Below are 21934 nucleotides of genomic sequence, written 5' to 3'. Positions count from 1 at the left end.
GCGCCTGGGTGGTGCAGTCTACTAGGAGTCCGACTCAATTTCAGCTCAGGTCATGATCTCAGGGTCCTGGGATCGAGTCCCGCGTTTGGCTCCACGCTCAGTGGGAAGTCTGCTTGAGATTCTCTCTCTCCTTTTCCTTCTGCCCCTTGCCTGCTCCCATGCTCTCTCTCTCTCTCTCTGTCTCTCTCTAAAATAAATTAAATAAATCCTTTTTTTAAGATTTTATTTTAGGGTGCCTGGGTGGCTCAGTTGGTTGAGTGTCTGCCTTCGGCTCGGGTCATGATCCCAGGGTCCTGGGATCGAGTCCCGCATCGGGCTCCCTGCTCAGCGGGGAAGTCTGCTTCTCCCTCTCCCTCTGCCTGCCACTCTGCCTACTTGTGCTCTCTCTGTCAAATAAATTTAAAAAAAACAAAGATTTTATTTTATTTATTTGAGAGAGAAAGAGCACAAGCAGGGGGAGGGGCAGAGGGAGAAGCAGATTCCTCACTGAGCAGGGAGCCCGATGTGGGGCTAAATCCCAGGACCCCGAGATCATGACCTGAGCCAAAGGCAGACACTTAACCGACTGAGCCACCAGGCATCCCCTAAGTAAATAAATCTTAAAGGGAAAAAAAAGAATCCTGTCTGGGGCATGTTAAGGTTGAGATACCTGTTTGATATCGCAGAAGAGAGGTCTCACCATCACTTGGCTTGCTGGAGAGTTCAGGGTTGGAGATTAAAATAATCAGGAGTCATCAACAGGAAGATGGTATTTTGGGCCTTGGGCCTGGCTGAGCCCACCTAGTGGAGGGCGCAGGGAGATCCGGAGGCCTGGGATTGAGCCCTGGGGCAGCCTAAGCAGAGGAACGGCAAGGACCCAGGCGCTGCAGCTGTGAGAGCCGGATGCAGGAAGGAAACCAGGCAAGCGCAGGGCCCGGAAGCCCAGAAGGAAGTCTACAGAAGGGGGGTAACCCGCTGCACAAACGCTACCAAGCCCCAGCTGAGGACTTGTGCCTCTCCCAGCGGATCTGGCGACCTGCTGGACCCTACAATTTATTGTCCAAACCAGGACACTTGAGAGGATGGAAAGTGGGTTTTATGAGTGATGACAGCAGGACAATAGGAGTAAATCCAAATTGTCCCAGACTAACAAGGAAGCTTCTGCATCCCAGAGATTGGTGCCCTTGCTGAGGAGGGATCCACGTAGAGGTGGGGGCGAAGGCCCGACGGGGGCGAGGCTGAAAGACAAGGTGGGAGGAGCAGCTGTGACAGGGACTCTCAGAGTTGAACAGACAAATGTGGGGGCGCCCCGCAACGGACCACTCCTCAGCAATGAAAAGGAATAAAACCCTTAATCACACAACACGGCGAACCTCACTTCTGCTGAGTGAAAGAAGTCAGGCCAAAAAGAGTACGTAGTACATGCAGGATTCCTTTTATATAAAAATTCTAGAAAATGCAGAGTAATCTGTAGTGACTGAAAGCGGACGGGCTGTTGCCTGGGGGCGGGAGAAGGAGGGAGGGTGGGATTACCAAGGGGTACCAGGGAACTCTGGGGGCGACAGATGTGCTCATTAGCTTGATTGTGGAGATGATACACCATAATGTATACACGTGTTAAAACTTACCAAGTTGTAACACTTTAAATACGCACAGTTCACTGTATGACGTACGGATTCTATTTCTCGTTTATAAAGCTGTTTTCAAAGAAAGAGTTTTGCTCTAAAGGAGAATGGATAAACAGGGCAGTGGCAGGAGGAGGTGTGATGATATTTTAAGCATGAGCAAGGAAACATCCAATGTCTGTGTAGGGGCACAAGTGTTGTGGGGAGGAGAGGACAGGAAGGCTAAGCCAGGGATCCTGTTGTGAAGGTTACCGTATGAATGTCATGCCGAGGACTTCGGAATTCATCCCATCAGCCTGAGGTTCTCTACCTTCCATGTGCCAAAGAACCATCCGGAGAACCTGTTATAAGTACAGCACCACACCACGTCCCCTTGGCCCCCCTCTGATCGCAGCTGAGGCGGGACAGCCCCCGGGCATGCTCACAGGGCAACACCTCAAGGACTCCCAGGTCTCCCTGCCTTTTGAAAGCCACCAGGGCCCTCAACTTGTGTCCCCAGGGGCAACGTTCAACAGTGGAGAAGCGGGTCAGTGGATAAACACCCCAGCCTCCCGCGTTGGGAGGGACACTTCTGAGGTGCATTCTGTGGGTCCCTGCAAGGCCCCAGCACGATGGAGCCCCATTTGCCTACAGCAGGGGCTCAAAACTGCTGGGGGGCTTTCTCCTGCCCTATCTTACTCTCCCTTCTCCCTCTTGGGAACAGCTTCCAAGTAAGCAACGTGTACTCAACCCTTGCCTCAGGCTCTGCTTTCAGGGCACCCAAAATAGGACACCCATGGAATCAGGGGCTCTGCATTTCACGTGCACATCAGGCTTTCCTGACGCAGACGTCCCAGGAACCGTGTATTTAAGAACCGGCAGTGGAGAACAAGAAGCATTTCACAAAGGGGAGTGACTGGGCCAGCTCTGCTCTTGTAGGGAGTGAACTCTGGCAGTGTGAAGTTGAGGTTGAAGGTGGCAAGAGACAGGAAGCAGGCAGACCAATTAGCAGGCTGTTACCAGTGTCCCAGCGGGGAGTAACGGTGCGAAGGCAGCAGTCAGGCTGTCTCTCTGTGAACGTCCTTTGATTTAGAGAGTATGGAAGGGTTCACACAGAAATGACACCAGCCTTATTTAACATCCCGGGTCCTATGGGGTTTTTTTGTTGTTGTTTTTTAAAGCTCACGTTTCTAGCATCCCACATGTTTCTTTTCTATCTCCTGCTTCCAAACTTCGATGCATCAGCCTGATGCCACACAGCTTCATTTTGTTCCATCTTGTGTTTTTAGGATCTTGACATCGGTGCCAAGAACGTGAAGCTTTACGTCGATGAAAGTCTCATTTTCGATGGCACGTTAGACAAAGGAGGTGGAGAGGCCCCGGCTGACCAGAGCATCCCGGCTAGCGTGGAACAGGAGCAGGACGAGAGCAGGGGAAGGGCCCTGGGTGTCCCCTCGGGGGAAAGCAGAGAGGCCCACAAGATGGCTGGCACAGATGGGGAACTCGCGCCGCCAGCTGCAGCCGTAGCCGACGTGAAGCTTTCTTCCCAAGGAACGTTACTTGGCGGAAAGATGAATCCTCCCGACTGCACGAAGGACAGCTTGTCCAAGTTGAATGAAGATGCAAGCTGCCCAGCAGCCCTAGCCTCGATGGGGGGCATGCTGGGGGCCCCCCCGCTCTGCCCGCCTGTGGAACGCCCTCCCCTTGACCCAGAGCTCTCCCTGGCCCAACAGCTGGAAAACCTCACGAGCAGAAAAGTCTCCGAGCCGCCAGCGAAAACCCCATCGTGGTTGCAACCTTCTGCCATAGGGAAGGGTGGGAAGCAGGGAGGCAGGAAGCCCAAACCGCTCTGGCTGAGTCCTGAGAAGCCGCTGGACTGGGTAGGCAGACTTGTATCAGACGCCATCACGGACACCATGGGGGAGGCTTCTAGAGAGGTCGAAGTTGGGGATAAAGGCCCGAGGCGTGAGCCAGGGAGGCCGCGCAGCTGGAATGTCATCACTGGAGAGAGAGCCCAGAAGGTGACCCCCAAAGTCTGTGATGACTTTGACATCTTTAACCAGCCCTCCAACAGGGAACACCCTGCTAGTGGGAGGAGGGGCCCGAGGAAGGACACCCTCATCAGCAGTCACAGCGATGGCCCGCCAACCAGCAGAGGTAAGCTCGAGAAGCAGGCTGACCCGGGTGCCACCGTCCCCGAGCCCGGGCCACTGATTGGCATGATACCATTTGGCTCCATGGACCTCTGTTTCCTCATCTGCAAAGCATGGGGTTTCTTCTCAAACAGTGGTCACAAATTCACTGTCTCAGGGGGCCACGGAGGTGACAGCGATGAGTAGAATGGGCAAGACATTCCTTGCACATTAAAGTCCTCGATATATTTGTTGTTGCCACTGAGTTATGTCCCCTTTGCCCATTTTTCTTGCCACGTGGCTTTTCCAATCTAGGCTTTGCTATTCCACCTCTGATGGAGACGTTGGTGTCTAATGACTTCACTTTATTCTTAACTGTACCATCAGAAAAATAACATAAGTGCGATGAGAAATAGCACTTGGCACTTGCCTGGGCGTGGGAAGTACTACAGAGAGTGGTGAGGAGTGTGGCGCTGACGAGAGCCAGCCCATCTAAAACAGGCAGCTGCTCCCGCACTCAGAATGCTTCCTGGCAGTTAGCAATGCAAGGCCGATGTGCCAGGCCTCCCTTCTCCTTTTATGGAGAGAAATCAGGAGTGTAGAATATTATTCATTATTGGCAATGGATTGAGAGTATTTCTAAAACTACTATGTAGGTCAAAAAAAAAAAAGAATCTGCTGGGAGGACTCACCTGGTGTGTGAACTTTGCAGTCGATTATATCTGAGCAATCTGAAAGGCTGGGTTTCTAGATATTTGCACTCCAGTTTGGCTCCTGGGAAGGTGCGTAGCCCAGCAGCTAGGCGTCAGACCATTTGATCCCAGCCTCTGTTGCTTCTAGGCTGGGACTTACGGAGCTGGGCACATCCCCTTTCTGAGCCTCAGCGTCCTCAGCGGTAAAATGGGAACAAACCGCCTCCCCCCCATCCTCAGTGCTGTGAGGAAGGAATAAGAGGATGGCGGCACATATAACTAGAGCCTGGCGTATGGGAAGTGCCCCGCAAGCACCAGATCCTAGGGCCTCTGAATGGAACTCCACCCCACCGAAACCACTGGCCTGTGGAGGGACACCAAGCATACCATCTCATGGGAGGATAAAATGAGGTCATGTGTGTGCAGCGTTTGGCACAGTGCTAGCTGCAGGTGTTAGGTGCCACGGTCCATCATCATCCCTACCCCCCCACTGTGTGATTCTGCCTCCTGGCGTATCTGTATGGGAAGCCAGGGTATATTCCCTAGTGAATCGGGTCAGCGTCTATTCTGTTACTCTCCAGAAGACAGACCCCAAAGGTCTGCACTCAGCCCGACTCTACGCTTAGACGTGCAGAGAGTTGGTGGCTTCTTTCAGAACCCCGAGGTCACGTAGGGCACCGGGGCACGTCCCTCAGACACGGGGTGCCTTTCCGCATAAACGACAGGCTCTCTTCTTCCAGGCAGAGTTTCCCCCCGGGCTCCCCAGGCTTACACACTTCTGCTGCCCACCCCCACTCGGACTTAACCCTGAGACTGGGTGTCAGGGAGGAGAGCAGAGCAGAAGAACCGAGAAGCGCTTTGAGGGCAGAGACTGTGTCTTATCTGTATCGGGGTCCCCAGGACCCAGATGCCCGACACGTGGTGGGTCCTCTGCAATGTGGGAGGGGTGGTGTAAAGAAGGAACTTCGGTGGCTGGATGCATGGCACGTTTGCATTAAGCTAGGCTCTCTCTCATCCAGGCATGTTACTCAAATGATTTCATCCTCATGCCAGCCCCCTTTGACAGATAAAGAAAATGTGAGGTTTAAGTAACTTTTCTCGGGTTGCATGGCCAGAAGGGGTTAGAGCAGGATCTGAACCCAGGCCATCCTGCTCCAGTATCCATGCATCGAACTAGTTACCCTATGGCACCCCATTTCTGCAGCCACCCGACCAGGGAGAGCCAGGCGATCATGAGTCTTCCTGGTAAACAGACCCACAGAACCTCTGGGAACTCCGAGGTGATGGGTGTTATTCTAACTTGTCCACATTCAGAAGATTTGGTCTCATTTTCATTTCTTTCCAGGCATTTCACTGCTTGGCTTAATGACACATTGAGAACCGAGCCCTGGAGATTTAATGCTTGTTAAGCCAGTCATGCTAAAAAGGGAAGTTGCTTAGAAATTTTAAATTACCCATTACATAGAGCCAAATCCCACAGCCATGCCCTTCAGGAAAGGTGAGGGCCAAGCCCTCCAATATGCTTCTAGAATGAGTGACTGCCTGAGTTCTTCCCTGGGGCTAGAGTCGTGTTGTCCCCAAAGGATAGAGCCTGGAAATCCTTTTGTCCAACAAAGCATCTCACTGTAATGTCATTTGCATTTTAGAAGCGTCTGCATCAGGGGTCCATTGGCTAGAGGTGAATAAAATTGCACCTGCCCAGTTTGAGCACAGGACCTCCAGAGGCAGGAAGTGTGGCTGCCTGTCACCTGAAATTGGAAGGAGGAAGCAGAAAGCCAGTGGGCGCCCAGGAGACTTCTCCCTCCTGACTCCCCAGGGCTGCTGGGCCCTGCCTCTGCCACCTTCCCTCACTCTTCCTCATGAGATCAGCTTTCCGTGCTCTGTGCACAGGGCAGGAGGTGCCCCACCTACCAAGAGTGACAGTTGCCCGGCTCTCGCTCCCAAAGTCTCAGGGGAGACGCTGATTGGCTGACGTGGGTCAGGTGTCCGCCCTTTGTCCAATCAGCCGAGGCTGGAGGGCTGTTCACCTTGAACACACATGGCTCTGTTGTGTCTCCCTATGATCAGTCTCGTTTCCTGTTTTAGGAAGAACTAGTATATACCTCACGGTGGTGCCGTTGATTTTTACAAGCTTGAGTTTCGAACTTCATAGTTCCTGTTTACCTCCACCAAGGGATAGTTTTAAGTCTGCAATCCCGTCATCTCATCCTAGTGCCCCACCCCCATGAATGGTGTGTTCTCCCACAGACAGAGGGAAACGGGGGCCCCCAGCCTGCTGTCACATCCAAGAGGTCCAGGAGAAAGCCTGCACCTCTCTGCTTTCAAAACCCTGACTGTACATCTTGGGGAGGAAAAATCAGAAAGCAGGAGCAGAAGGAGAGCAGAGTCCTGCCTTTCTTGCCCACCCAGGCCGAGACACACAGGCTGAGTCCCTGACACATGATGTCTGTTCCCTCTCCTCAGCTCCCTTACAGCCCAACCCAGGCCGTTCATTTCAGTCAGTGGAAATCAAATCCCAATAAACTGATGTCATGACAATCCATATGGGAAGTTCCTTCTGCCAGATGTTAAGCCTCACGCCTGGAGGAAAGGAAGGAACTCCTGGGGTCTTTTTTAATGGCAAATGAAGAAGGAGGGGAGGGGAGAGGACAGGTGCACCAGAGCTGACAGATGGAGGGGGGAGTCCCTCGGCTCCCAGGCGTTGCATAATGGTGATGCCAGCCAGCCATCCCTGGGCCAGCAAACGTGGACTGAGCACTTCTGTGCACCACGTTCTATGCCAGGCCCTGAGACGCAGCAGGGAACAGAGCAAAGAAGTCCTCCCCAAGGAGGAGGGGGCCAAGAAGGGCCCTCACGCGGAGATCCGGGAGAAGAGCATAACTGGCAGAGGGCACAGCAAGCCTAAGCAGGAAGAAGACTTGTGTCCATGGAACAAAAGGCCCACACAGTGGAGCTGATCATTAGGGAGAAGGTGTGAGGTGAGATTAGAGAAGCGGGAGGGGCCCCACCGAGGCCCTGGGGGGTCATGGCGAGGAGTTAGGTGTTCTTCACCCCCAGCTGGAGACGGTATGCCGACTGGAGGAGTTGGTGACAAATTCCCTTTCAGGCACACACTGGATATGTCTGGACCTCCGGAGGGGTCCTTGGAACTGGAAGGTGGTGGCGAGCGGAGAGAAGCCAGAACTTGACCTAGAAAATGGCAACCAGGAGCTGGTGGGGTGAGGTCAGAGAGGGAGGGCAGTATTGAGAGGACCGGATGGGGTAGGGCCCCGGCATGGGGAGGTGGGCAGCAGCCGCAGGGGAGAGCCCAGAAGGGCAAACGCTCCTGAGCCGGCAGAGGAGGGACTGTCTAGTGGAAGAGCTTCGCCTGGGATGTCAAGCATGAGGACTGAGAAAAGATTGAGTACTCGGAGTCATCGTGTACTTGCAGCTCAGTGGAGGGTTGTGAGAATTACAGGACTCTTACAAAGGCAAGGGATGGAACACCACCAGGGGTTTGACTTCAGGCATGGCTGCATCCAGGGGCTCAAATGACTCTCTCTCCGTCTCTTGACCCACATTATCTGTGTTGGCTTCATTATCAGGCAGGCTCCCCCCCTCCCCCAGGGTAGCAAACTGGCCACCAGCACTGCACACCCACGTCCGGCATCCTGCCACCCAGGGGCACCAGTCTAAAGAGAGCCCCTCTCCGTAATTCCCTTCCCAGCCTGGAAGGACGCTGTCAGCATTTGCCTAATCTGGATGGTCTGACGGTGGGGGATCCCCAAAGGAAGATCAGGAGAAGGGCAGGTGGGGCTTGGGTGGGCCAAACCAGTAAGTCCGCAAAGAGGCCCCAGGTTGCAGGGGTTGCGGGAGGGTGGGAGTGAGGAGGGCGCAGGGGCTGCAGCCAAGGGAGGGAGAAAATCGGGTGGCGGTTAGAGGAAGCCACGAGATCAGGCCCCGCTTCCTTTTTCTTTCCGGTAGGAGAGATTTATGTGTGTCTGCAGGCGGAGAGAGGGCAAGGTGCCAGCGGGGAAGGGGTGATGGAGGGTTCTGGAGAGAGAGGATAATTGATGGAGCCAGGCCCCCTAGGAGCCAGGCAGCAAATGGAGTGCAGGGCACAGTCCGGTATGAAAGGAGGAAAAACAGAACGTCAGTGTCATCAGCTGCTGTTTTTCCAGAATGACACCCTTACGTGGCAGTTAGCTGAGGTGTGGCTGTGAGGCCAGGCCAGTGCTGGGGGCTCACGCTGAGGCTTTTCTGTTCTACGAGGAGGAGACTGCGGCCTTCAGAGCCAGCCCTCTGAGGGCCAGGCCCGCGCCGTCCATGTGCTGGGGACGCAGGCTTCTGTTCTCGAAGCCAGCCTAGCCACACGTAGGAGTACATTCCTTACCCGTGTCGTCAGCGTTCCTTATAGCACTTTTTCCTGATTATAAAAATAATACATCTGGGGAACTTAGAAGATCAGGTGACCAAGAAGCAGCTGGAAGTCCTTCCTCCTCACCACCCAGAAAGGAGCATATTAACACATTGGTGCGCGCCGCCCCTACCAGGGTCTGCCGCAGCCAAAAGAGCGTAGCTGGCTCTTTTCCCATCGAACATTCTTTTGCGAATGTTCCACCTGCCGTTAGGCAGTCTTTGAAAACACTGTCAGAGTCACGTGATGTGACAGCCTCGAAGCAGCCCCTCTGGTTGCTGACTCAGGCGCTACCCCCACCCCCACCCCGCCCGTCGTGGGAGCCTCTGACGTGCAGGACGGGTTCTCGCGCCGGTTCTCAGGCAACAGAAGGTCTGCCCTTGACTTGCATGGGGGTCCCATTCTCAGGAAAGCCAAAGTATATTGAAAACTGCTTTGCTTTTTGCAAAACAACCAGATTCTAGACTTGGGTAGCTATGACCAGTTTTTGACCCACCTGAATGTTGGCGTGTGACGGGAGGCCCCGACTGTCCCCATGCAGGGCAAGAGATTAACATCCTGGCCCCACCTGTCAAAGGCCAGGCATTGAGACAGAGCCAGGAGCAACCCCCCTGATTTCTAGAATGTCCCCCTGAGGGCGACCCCACCTAGCCGAGAGCCCCCTGTTGAGACCATCCGTAAAGGTCCCCACTCACACACGTGCCGCTAATGGGGCTTCACCCCTCCTGTGTTCTTCCAGAAGACACCCGGTCCGGCAAGACGCCGCCGCGGTCCCGGTGGTGCAGTGAGCAGGATCACATGCTGCACGAGTCCTGGGACTCCCTCAGTGCCTTTGACCGCTCCCAGCGGGGTCGCATCTCCAACATGGAGCTGCAGGGGGACATCCTGGACGAGTTCCTGCAACAGCAGATGGGCAGCCGCCACAGCGACCAGCTGCCGCCGGGGAAGGAGGAGAGGCCGGAGCCGAGGAGAGGGCCGGAGGACAGCTCCGCAGAGACGCACGACGGGAGCGACTTTGAGATCCCCGTCTTGCCGTATGGACAGCGCTTGGTCATCGACATCAAGTCGACGTGGGGGGACAGGCACTATGTCGGCCTTAACGGAATAGAAATATTCAGTTCTGAGGGGGAGCCAGTGCAGATCGCGAACATTCACGCGGACCCCCCTGACATCAATGTTTTACCAGCCTACGGGAAAGACCCCCGCGTGGTCACCAACCTCATCGACGGGGTGAACAGGACCCAGGACGACATGCACGTCTGGCTGGCCCCTTTCACGCTGGGCAAGCCCCACTCCATCTCCATAGATTTCGTGTGCCCTTGCCAAGTCGCCCTGATCAGGATTTGGAACTACAATAAATCTCGGATACATTCCTTCCGCGGCGTGAAGGACATCACCATGCTGTTAGACGCTCAGTGCATCTTTAAAGGAGAAATCGCCAAGGCCTCGGGGACGCTGACGGGAGGTAGAGTATGTCTGTAAGAATGTTCTGGAAGCCCCTACCTGCTACCCGCTGAGGCTCTGAGGAAAAACTAAAGGCCCTGGCTAGCCAATGACAGATGGGTCTCTCCTCTTCCTGGGCCTGGCTCACTCCTCACTTTTTGCAGCATAGGGGTGCAAGGGCTGACTTCATTTAAGCTCCTCCCCTGGGCACCGGCCTTACTCAGCTTCCCTAGCGCTTGAGTCAGAGAAGGGGGAATTTTTCTGCGAGCGAGTTACTGAAGGGTGCTCCCGGGAGAGGCTGTGGTGCAAGGAGGGAGACAGGATGGGAACAGGGAGATGCTAGGGGTTGAGGGAGGCTGAGTCTCAGCCTGATCCCAAAGGGAGTTCTGGAGCATAAATTGCAGGATCTGTCCTGCCTTAAAGGCAGAGTAGCAGGGCTCCCTGGGTTGGGGGTGTAACTTCCACGCCCTTCCCGGCAAGCCTCCAGCCCCCAAAAAGGGATCGGCAGGCACCCGGGTGGGGGCCCAACAGCATCTGTGAAGGTGCCTCCCCCACACCTAAGAAGCAGCTCTCATTTCACGACGGATCACAGCGACTCTCATTAGGTTAGCTCCCTTCATTAGGTCTAAGTGGTTCTTAGGGCATGTGAATTTCATTTGCAAATGTGTGACTAATAAAAAGGCTTCCTAACACAAATCAGCAACTGTCGGTGGGTGGGGATTGTATAGCCCAGAGGTTGATGGGTCTGGGTTCCTGCTCTCCAAACCATGGGGATTTGGGGCCAGTTGACTCTTCTGGTCTCCGTGGTATCCCATCCAGCCCCAGAGCACTTTGGAGACACCATCCTATTCACGACCGACGATGACATTCTGGAGGCCATATTCTGCTTGGATGAGACATTTGACGTGGATGCGGAGAGCCCCTACAGTCTGCAGAGCGAGGAGACGCCCAGGAGGCCGAGCACCGCCGGCAGCGAAGGGGAGGACAGGCCCTACACCCAGGCCGGCCCATGGGCTGAGGACCAGGTAGGACTGGCGGGGAGGGGAGCCCCCTGGAGAGATTTCTCCTCCTGACTCCACAAGGAGCAGGAGAAATGAAGATGGATAGCCTTTAAGCTGTTAGTGCTACTGTTTTGACATTTCCCATTTTTCTACTTCATTTTTTGGTCCTCTGTATCATATTTCATTCTCTAATTATGTTTTATTTTTTTATTTTTTTTTAAGCGAAGTGAAGAAAGTATTCAAATTTTAATCAAAGCTAGGAGAAATCAGTTCTGCATCGTCTCCGTAATTTAGAGGTTGGCAGTCTCGAGGGAATTTTTGCTTTGGGTTGCGTTTTGATCACTCACTGTTGGTTTCGATGGGAAGGACTGGAAACGCTTTTAATAGGCAGGCTTAGAATTAAAATAATGATCATCTCAGGCATCGTTTCCTGCACACGTCGGGCAATCCAGTGGTGGAGCACCACGTTACCGTGTGAACCACCCTTGCAGGTAGAGACCATCAATATCCCCATTTAGGAAACCAAGGCTCAGACAGGTTAAGTGACTTGCCCAAGGACACACAGCAGGAGAGTAACCAGGCTACAACTTGATTGCATGACTCCAAAGTCTGTGTTTTTAACTTGATAAAGCAGTTTTTTAAGAAGTGAAAGACTCTCAGGGGAAGGGCCAGTCCAAGTGAAGGACCAGGAATCCAGAGACCCAGGGCCCCCAGGGATGGTCTTGAGGCCCTAAGGAGAAGGAAGAGGTGGTTACAGAAGGTGGGGGAGCGGAGTGGGGACAGCTGGAAGCCAAAGGACAGAAGGCGGGCCTTGGCAAGGTCATGAGGCTGTGGTGTGCAGATCCCACGGTGTTCACTGGAAGGTAAAAGCCCGCAGGGGCCAGGCAGAGTGTTGTGCAAGACTGAAGGGGTGCTTGAGCCCCCTGCTTCTCAGGACAGACAGGAGTTGCTAGTTCATGTTGATAGTTGTCCTGATTTTTCTCGAGAGAAGCCAGAAATCTGGGGTTTTATGGAAAATGTCCCAATTAAAAACTGTTGGCAACTAAGTGGGAATGCTTTCAAACCTTCTATGAGCCACCGCACGTCTGTGGTCTGGATTTGATCCCTGGGTCTCCAGTCGGGAGCTGACCTTGAAGCCTTTCATGTGCCCAGCACTTTCCAAATGCTTCTAAGGGGGGCGCCTGGGTGGCTCAGTCGTTAAGCGTCTGCCTTCAGCTCAGGTCATGATCCTGGGGTCCTGGGATCGAGCCCCACATTGGGCTCCCTGCTCGGCAGGAAGCCTGCTTCTCCCTCTCCCACTCCCCCTGCTTGTGTTCCCTCTCTCGCTGTGCCTCTCTCTGTCAAATAAATAAATAAAATCTAAAAAAAAAAAAATGTTTAGGGGCACCTGGGTGGTTCAGTCGTTAGGCGTCTGCCTTTGGCTCAGGTCATGATCCCAGGGTCCTGGGATCGAGCCCCGCATCAGGCTCCCTGCTTGGCAGGAGGCCTGCTTCTCCCTGTCCCACTCCCCCGCTTGTGTTCCCTCTCTCACTGTCTCTCTCTCTGTCAAATAAATAAATAAAATCTTTAAAAAACAAAAATAAAAAACAAATGCTTCTAAGGGTCTCTGACCTCATCTAGCCTGTGAGGGATAGGGAGGAATCCTTCTCCCAGCCCGAGTGCTGGGAGGCCAGTGGCTCCCCCCTTGAAAGTGACAGGGCTGGAGCTACACCCCACCTGGCTGGGTATCCAGGTCAGCGCACCCACCAGGGAGTGTCCCAGGAGGCTCCGGGAGGGCAGGGAGCCAGGGAAGGCAAAAGAAGGCACATGGGTGCCAGGGCAGCAGCCTTCCTGGTGACCGAGGCTGCTGGGCATCGTGGATGCTCCTGGCAGGCCACCTTCCTCACTCTCCTCCAAGGGCCTCAGGAGGCTGTGTCTAGGGGCTGGGCCGAGGGCGCCACTGTTCCTGGGACCGAAACACCATCCCCACCGAAACTCCGAAACCAGCTTCCCTTCCTTTTGCATCTTAGCTTCCTTGTCTGCAACGTAGTAAAGGCCCTTTTGCCCTAACTTATGGTGTAGAGGTCTAATGAGCAAAATGTATATGGTGCGGAGTGGCTGCCCACTGTGACTGCCTCTAGACCAGGGCTGCTTTATCCTGGCTTCCCCTGCCAGTCTCCTGAGGGGCTTTAAAAATGCAGATGCCCAGGCCTCGGGTTGGATTGGTCCCCCCTCCTTCCCTCCATCCCTCCCTCCTGATCCTTCTCCCTCCCTCCTTCCTCCAGCTCCCTAGGTAAACATCTGTTGGGTCCTTCCCTATTCCAGAAAACCTGATGCCCTTAGCTGGTGGCGTCAGACTCCTCCCCTACCAGTAGGAGCTGGTGGCGGGGGCTCAGACACACAAGGGTTTCTGGATCTGCCCATGTTACCTGTCACGGAGCTTCCACAGTGGCAGAAAATGCAAAAAAAGACACGGGGGGTTACCTGGGGCTCAGGGTGCATAACAGTATCTGGGAGAACAGCCAGCCAGCTGTGCGGGTATCACTAAACTCACCTCGTTTCCCTCTGTTTCTCCCCCAACCTGTGCACAGGCCCTGGGGCTAGAGCAGCCATCCAGTCCCCCTGCCCCCGAAGTAACCACGCCAGAGCCAGGCATCTACCATGGGATCTGTGAGTATCCTCTTTTGGGACAGTGTCCAGTGGCAGGAGGACCATCAGGGGCCAGGGTGTGTCATGGCCACTTGGGGCAGGGATTCCTTGGACAGTTGGGCAGGTTGTACATTGCAGGGATGCCAAGCTGCGGGACAAGTGGGGTCTGACACAGTCTGGACTGGGCTCACTGGCCCCGGCAGGCCCGCATCACTTCGGAGGAGGGATACCTCTCTGCAGTAGGCATTTCCAGAAGGGTACTCAAACTCAGACGCACACACAAAGAAAACATGCCTCTTCCCTGTTCCAGGTGGGGCGGGGGTGGCAGGAATCCTAGCCCAGGGTGCTGGGTCTTCAGAGAAGACAGAAATCTGGATATTTGTGTGAAATCTTCAAATTTTTAAGTGTTGGTGACTAATTTTATAGTATTTTAAAACACCATATGAGCCAAACAAAACACAGGTTGTATGTTCAGCCTGCCGGCTGCTAACAGATCCTGTAGCCTCTGAGCAGATCCCGTCTGGGCTTCACTGAGTCCATGCCCTCTTCTTTTCCCTGCTGACCCTTCTAGCCAGCGCCTCTCTCCCTCCGTGCACGGACCCACCAGTACCTGTGCTGCATCCTGGGGCATCTTCAGGACCCCGAGGTCCTGGCTGATTGATCTCCCTGCCCTTCCCTGTTAGGGAGGCTCTGTCAGCCAGCTCTTCGCAGTCACACCAGCTGGAGTTCCCTGGGGCGTGCTCTTGAGGGAGGGCAGCAAGCAGGATGGTAGAGGGAGGAATTGGGCCCCGTGCAGTCACTTCAAGGCCTCTGCCCGCTGCACACGGAGCTGCAAAGGCCCCTTAGAGTGGTCCTGAGTTGGATGAGGGGCCCAGGCCTTTATACGCCTGTATCTACGTGTTTCGGGTGCAGGCTGCCCCTAGGGAGGGGCAAGGCCAAGGGCAGTGCATGTGGGCGGACTCATCTGTGAGCCCTCAGCCCTCAGCACTCCCCTCCACTGGAGGAATGAGTCCTTCGGTCAAACGGTGGGGGGGAAGTGGGACCCAGGCAGCGCCCCTCAGCATCCTGCGCACCCCATTCTCGAGGCCTTGCCGTCAGCCCCTCCTCCCCAGGAAGCCTGCCCATGTGCCCAGCAAGAACCATCTCTCCCACCCTTGCTGCACAAAGACAAATTCCCTCTTAGAAGAGGGGAAGATGCCTTACTTTGAATCCTCACAGCTCCTTACATTCCAGAACACTCTCTCAGTTTCTCTCAATTACTCAGAGACAACAGAGAATTTCTAGAACCAGCCTAGTGCTGGCGAGAGCCTGGTTTGGGGCTTGGTTTCATCTCCGGCGCAGGCACCATGCTAAGGCTTCCCCTGCCTTATCTCCCCAAGCACTCAGTTCTTTTCCGTCCATACAGCCGGTTCCAGGGGTGCGAATGACGTCATCAAGCCTTGGTGTCTCCTTTCTGCCCTCTGCACTGTCTCACTCTCTCTTGCCTTTTCTCCCACTGGGACCCTGTCCATGCAAGAGCTTCTGTTCCCATTGTTCAACAGTCGGCCCAGAGTCAGGTCTCCCCGGCCTGGCTTGGGTCATGTGCCCATCCATAAGACAATCAGCGTGGCTCACCCAGCGGGGCAGGAACAGGGGTGAGATGCTAAACCCGGATTGGCCAGGCCTGGGTCAGAGCCCATCCCTGGAGCCCAAGGCGAGGGGTCAGCCTCCTAGTTGTGCTCTGGTGGAGGTCAGAGTGCCACAGCCAGGGCAGGAAGGAAGGAAGGTTGGCCCCGAAGCAGCCACTGTCCCCTTCATCTGATGATTTCCCCAAAGATGCTGTCTATAAACGTCCTTCCTGCTGAACCAGCTTCTGACCTTTCTCAGAAATGTATTCCAATACCTTTGGGAGTATGGCCCGGAGCAGAGCTCAGAGCCCCTTTTAAAGCTATGAGGAACATGCGATGTCTCTGCTTCTCTGCTTGGTAGGAAGAACCTCCTGACTAAGCATCCTATGCGCTTTTGGAGGCATGTGATTTCCGACTCGCTCTTCTCTGAACCTTTTTATTTTCCCTCCACTGTCTCTAAAATCCTAAACCCACTTCACCAGCCTGTGCAAATGGAGAGCGCTTTGATAACGTGACCCGGGGGGATGCGCCGGGGTTGGTAAATATGGCCAATCCTATTAATGTTTTGAAAGGGGATATATGACTTGCTAATTTGCAGATGACACTAATTTTGGGCATTTTGCAAATATCAGCAGTGATGAATAAGAAAGTAGCTGAGAGAGTTGAAACGTGGGAGAGAAATAACAAAATTAATTTCCATTTATATAAATACTAATTGATACACCAGAGGAAAATGAACATGGAACGTGAATATTAGCTCAAACAGGAGAGCAGGTGCTTTCGGAGCAACCCCAAATTAGATGTCCTTGCAGCTCCCTGTGCCAGGCCAGCAAAGGGGCAGCCGGGGAGAGGCTGGGGGGGCCCCCTCCTGCTTTCCCCCGGGGAGTTGGCATTTCTCCCTCACAGCGATCGCCTCATCCAAATCCACTCCCTCCTCCACCTCCATGCACTCTGCCTCTCGGGATCAGTACCCACAGCCACTCTGTCGCTTGGGTCAAAAACATCGTCTCTTTCCCTCACTTCTGCACAAGCCACTGAGCATCCTGGCATTGCCACCTTCAAAACAGATCCTGCATCTGGCCACTTCCCTCCGTTTTCAGGAGGGCCACCCCTTGTCCAGCGTACCTGGTATCACAACCGCCTCCTCCCTGGTCTCCCTGGAGAGCCCAACCCCCAACCCGAGTGAGGCGTTTCAAGTGAGCCCCCCGCTTCAAAGTCTAACCCTCCAGGGGCTCCCCACCACAGAGAGAAGGCAATCCAGACTTCATGGCGTGCTCTAGGTTCTGCCCCACCCTTCTGACCTCGTTTCCCTCCACTGTCCCCTTTGATCACTTGGTTCTAACCACAGGTCAGATTTGTTCCCATCCTGGAGCCTCTGCCCCTGCTGTCCTCTCAGCCTGGAATGTTCTTCCAGGAATGCTGAGGAATGGCAGCCTCCTACTCATCAGCTGGGTCTCAGCTCCGGTGTCATCACCTCAGGCCCTCCCTCACCCCCCACCACCGCTACCACCATCCTCACAACCCCCCTCCTCCCCTCAGTCTCTCCCTACTCACGCCTTCTTGGCTTCATGGCATCCATTGCTCTGTGGAACTATCCTATCTGATTGTCTTCACTACAATGGAAGCTCCCAGAGAGATTCTGCCATGTGTTGACCCCTGGGTCTCCAGGTCCAAGGACAGGGCTCTGTACATAGTAGATGATCAATAAATATTTGTTTACCATTAACTATGAATTTGGTGAAACTCAGTGATCTTACTTTGATTCATTTACCTGTGCTTGTCAACTGAATACATACTCTTTGATCCGTCATTTATTTAAAAAGAAAAACAACTTTTATTGACCATCTATTTTCCAGATACTGTTCTCGGCTCTGGGGACACAACAGTGCACAGAGTTAACAGAGCCTCTCCCCTCAGGGAGCTTCCATCTTAGTGGGAAAGACAAGAAAACACACAAGCAAAGGAATGGAGAATACATTGTCAGGTAGTGACAGGTGCTGTGATGAAAAATGAAGCAGGGTGGCGGGGGGGCTGCCATTTGAATGCGAGCGGTAAGGGAAGGCCCCTCTGAGGACATGACATTTGAACACAGACTTGGGATGAAAAGGAATGTATTGATTAGCTTTTGCCGCAGACAAAACCGACCCAAACCTGAGTGGCTTTAGCACAACCACTGTTTAATCCGTGATCGGCTTACAATTCATTGGCTTGACTGGCCTCTCCTGGGCCTGCTCACGGGTTTGGTCAGCTGGCAGATGGGCTGGTGGCCAGATGACCTCGGATGTCTTCTCTCCCACATCCAGCAGTTGGGAGGCTGTTGGCCCGAGTGACGGGGAGACCAGGCGCGCCTGGCTCCTTCCACGGCAGGACTCCCAAGTGCAGCGAGGCGCACGTGTGCGCTTTCCGTCCTCTGCCCGTCCCTGCCTTCTCTGCTTCTCTCCCATTGGCTGAAGCACATCACGTGGCCCAGGCTCAGGGAGTGAGAAATGGACTCCCACTTCTGGATGGAAAAAGCAGCAGAGTCACATTGCAAAGAATCTGTGGCCATTTTGCATGCTGTTGGTACCGTGAGAAGCTAGAATGTGCCCGGTACCATGCTGGCCATGCGTCATTTCCATCTGCCCCCAAGATGTCCTCCGTGCTGCCTGAGCACCATGGAGAGCAGAAGGATCAGAGGCTGAGTTACAAAACGTATGTTGGAAATGACAGGTGTGTAGGAGAAGAAGCCGATCTCCAGGGAGACTGGGTGGCTTGGCCTCCCTGGGCTTCTGCCTCCACACCTGAGCTCAACTGGGTGGGACCACGTGACATCCAGGCGGACTTCTGTGAAAGTTGCAAAGGGTGTGAATCTTCTGAACACAGCCCCCCAGGAGGGTGCTGGAAGAGGCCTCAAATTCTCCCAGGATAGAGAGTTCGCTCAGGCTTAGTCCTGCTCTAATGGGAGACCAGTAAGGAAAGAAAAGTTCTAGCCAAATACCTGATAGGACCTGACCAAGGGCTTCATTCAGTTTGAGCTCTCTGGGCAAATGGATGACTCACCTGGGCCGTATTGCCCCAGGACCACAGAGGGTCACTTCTAGATGGTCTCTGATGGAGCAGGGGTGAGGCGGGGGCAAAAAGATGGAGGTATAGTTATAAAACACTTCCTTACCCTGAATCCCAAGAAGTCTCGAGATAGTGCCCAATTTGTATAAAATGTCCATTCCTGACGTGCTGTATCAACGTAGCTGCCTACAAGCAGTTACTTATTTAAACAGTCCATCTGGACTGAGCTCCTGCTATGTGTCAGGCACTGTGCCAGGCTTTGGGGACACAAAGGTCTAGCAGATCAGATGGGGTTTCTGCCCTCAGGGAGCTCACCTCTGGCAGGGCAAACGGGCACCTACCAAATGGTCACAAGATCACGGCGGTGACCAGGGCATAGAGTTCACGATGACATGGCAGGCTGTGGATGGAGTTTTGATGAAGTCAGAGAAGTCAGAAGGGCTTCCCTAAGGAAGTGAGTTGGGATCTGAAGGGTGAGCACAACTAGGCCGTGTGGGTTCCAGAGGGAACAGCATGGGCAAAGTCCCTGTGACGGGAGAGAGGAATGGAAATAGGAATGAGTGAAAGACTATCTGGGTGGAGCCGCGCCCCCTCGTATAAGATGAGGTTAGACAAGTAGGTAGAAGCTAGATGGACAAGGCCTGTTGGCCAAGCAGCCCGGGAAGCCGCGCTAGGGTGTTAAGCTGGGGGGAGGGGCAACGTGGTGGATGCATGAGAAAGGATCCAGGGCCATGTGCAGGTTTAAAGATTTTATTTATTTATCTGAGAGAGTGAGTGAGAGAGAACAAGCAGGGTGGGGGGAGGGGCAGAGGGAGAGGGGGAAACAGACTCCTCGCTGAGCAGGGAGCCCAAGGTAGGACTCGATCCCAGGACCCTGGGATCATGACCTGAGCTGAAGGCAGAAACTTAACTGACTGAGCCACCCAGGCGCCTCCCATGTGCAAGTGTAAACAACATTGGTCCATTCATCCTGCAGACATTTCCAGAATATCAGCGGTGTCCCAGGCCTGAGGGTCACTAAGAGAAAAGATAGAGAGACCGCCCAAAGACACTTTCATTTGAGTCTGGGTTTTCAAGTTGGCAGGGGCTGAAGGTAGCTCCTTTTCCCGTCTCCATCTTGGGCCCTCCTCCGGAACCTCTGGTGTTCATGGGCCACTCTTCCTCCTGTTACAGGCCTTCAGCTGAATTTTACCGCCTCCTGGGGGGACCCACACTACCTGGGGCTCACGGGCCTGGAAGTGGTGGGCAAGGACAGCCAGGCACTGCCCATCAGCCTGCACCAGATCTCTGCCTCCCCCAGAGACCTAAATGACCTCCCTGAGTACACCGATGACTCCCGGACCCTGGACAAGTAAGTGTCTGTAAGAAACCACCTACACAGACCCCCAGAGCCATCCCCTCCCACCGCGAGCAACAGAACACTCTCAGCCCCTGAGAGGCGGGGTCACTCGGGCTCAGATGCAGAGCCGGGCCTCAGGGACCTGCTCTGAATCTTTGACTCCAGAGTCAAACATCAAAGAGCGTTCCCTATTGCACCTTCCCCAGCCACCCCATGAGGCCTGTGGTCTTCCCATTTTATTTATTTATATGTTTTTAAGTAGGCTCCCATGCCCAGCGTGGAGCCCAACACGGGGCTTGAACTCACAACCCCAAGATCAACCCCTGAACTGAGATCAAGAGTCAGACGCTTAACTGACTGAGCCCCCCAGGCGCCCCCTGTGGTCTATCCCATTTTAGAGTCAAGGGAAACCAAGGCTTGGGAAAGGGAGGTGACCCCCTCCCGGGGCCACACGGCCAGAAGCGGTGGGCAGAGTTCTGCTGCTCCCAGACACAGTCATGCTTTGTGTGTCCACCATGCTCAGCGTAGGGCCTGGAACGCCAGCAAGAGCTTGGCAGGCCTCTGCTGGGCCGGCTCTGCATCTGAGCATGAGCAACGCCCCCTCTCGGGGGCTGAAAGCTTGCCATTGCTCATGGTTGGAGGGGATGGTTCTGGAAGTCTCGGCGGGTGGCCGTGGGCGCTTTCCTCTGCTTTTGTCTGATTTCATCAGCCCAGACTGGGGCCAGTCAATAAGAGGGCAAGCCTGGGATAATAGCATCAGTCCATGCGCCCATCACTGCAGACGGGTGCTGGCCCCCTGCTCGGGACAGCTGCCAGGCCTGGGCTCTGCCTGGAGGTGTAAACAGGAGGAGCCTAGAGGGGTCAGAGGGATGAGAGTTCCAATTCTGGCTCGGCCCCTTGCCAGCTAGTAAGTTTCTTAACCTCTCCAATTACGATAGTAATTGGATAGTAATAAAATTATAGTGGCTATTCCTAGAGCCCCAAATAAATGCCAGACACAGGGCTACACTAAGCAGGTTAGAGATACTCATCCATTTACACCTCAAACAGCCCGAAGAAGCCCCCACTTTACAAATGAAACTGAGCTACAGAAAGATTAAAAACTGGCCAGAAGTCACCGAGACTAGTTTTGAAGGGCAGAGTCATCTGAACAGAGGTCCATGGGAGATCCACACCCATGCACCTAACCACTGACTTCCACTGTCTCCCCCTGCCTCGCTTGCCTTATCAGTAGAAGGGGATCACCACACCACATCTGCACCCCCGGCCTGGTCTTGATCACCTGCAGTCAATGGTAGACCTGCTTCCTCCCTGCTTTCCCTTCAGGGGCCCCTTAACTGTGGCCCTCACACATGTCCATGTCTGCTCATGAACCACTCGGCACTCCGCATCTTGGCAGATCACCCATATACTTAGGCCTGGACCCCACAGACCCAGCTCCCACTGCAAAAGTGATCAGCACATGGCCGGCCCCACTTGTTCATCCACACCCGCCCAATCACCAAACCCCTCCACCCAGATTATATGATCACAGCAACTCCCAAGCCTGATAGCACTTCATCTCTAAACATTCTGGTATGTAGTTCTAAACAATAAGGACTTTAGAAAAGTACTATTATTACACCCCCAAAAATTAATGGTGATTCCCTAAATTAGACACCCAGCATGTTCCTGCTTCCCTGAAAGTCTCCTCATCTTCCTTTTTTAAGTTTGTTTCTTAAATTGAGGTCCAGATAAGGTCCATACATTGTGATTGGACCATATGTTGTGATTCTTTGATATGTCTCTTAAGCTTCTTATAATCTCTAGGTTCCCTTCCATCTTTTTTCATTGTTTTCTTACAAATTATCTGTTGAAGAAAGGTTTGTTGGCCCTACAGAGTCTGGACTGCATCTCCATGGTGTTGTTTAACCTGTTCCTCAGGCCCCTGTGTGTGTTGTAAATTGTTCATTAGATCTAGACGCCTGATCAGATTGAGGTTTGACCACTGGGGCAAGACATGACCTGGGGGTGTGGATGTCACTGTGATTTCCCTTCAGGACATATAGAATGTGTGGTGGTGAAGCTT

The 21934-nt window shown here is 53.9% G+C and overlaps 1 protein-coding gene across 4 annotated transcripts in view; it reads left to right on the top strand.

Annotated features, from left to right (window-relative positions):
- KATNIP (katanin interacting protein) overlaps positions 1-21934 on the top strand; it is a 184418-nt gene that overhangs the window by 147637 nt on the left and 14847 nt on the right. For all 4 annotated transcript variants that reach the window (XM_034989016.1, XM_034989018.1, XM_034989019.1 and 1 more), the window contains 5 exons: positions 2873-3740; positions 9543-10268; positions 11066-11271; positions 13818-13896; positions 19701-19878. In XM_034989016.1, the coding sequence (XP_034844907.1) occupies positions 2873-3740; positions 9543-10268; positions 11066-11271; positions 13818-13896; positions 19701-19878 (2057 nt within the window). The remainder of the gene's footprint in view (positions 1-2872; positions 3741-9542; positions 10269-11065; positions 11272-13817; positions 13897-19700; positions 19879-21934) is intronic.

Source organism: Mirounga leonina, unplaced genomic scaffold (genome assembly GCF_011800145.1).
Source record: "Mirounga leonina isolate KUSES-001 unplaced genomic scaffold, KU_Mleo_1.0 Mir_454, whole genome shotgun sequence".
Classification (NCBI taxonomy): domain Eukaryota; kingdom Metazoa; phylum Chordata; class Mammalia; order Carnivora; family Phocidae; genus Mirounga; species Mirounga leonina.
This window is presented reverse-complemented; position numbering and strand designations above follow the sequence as displayed.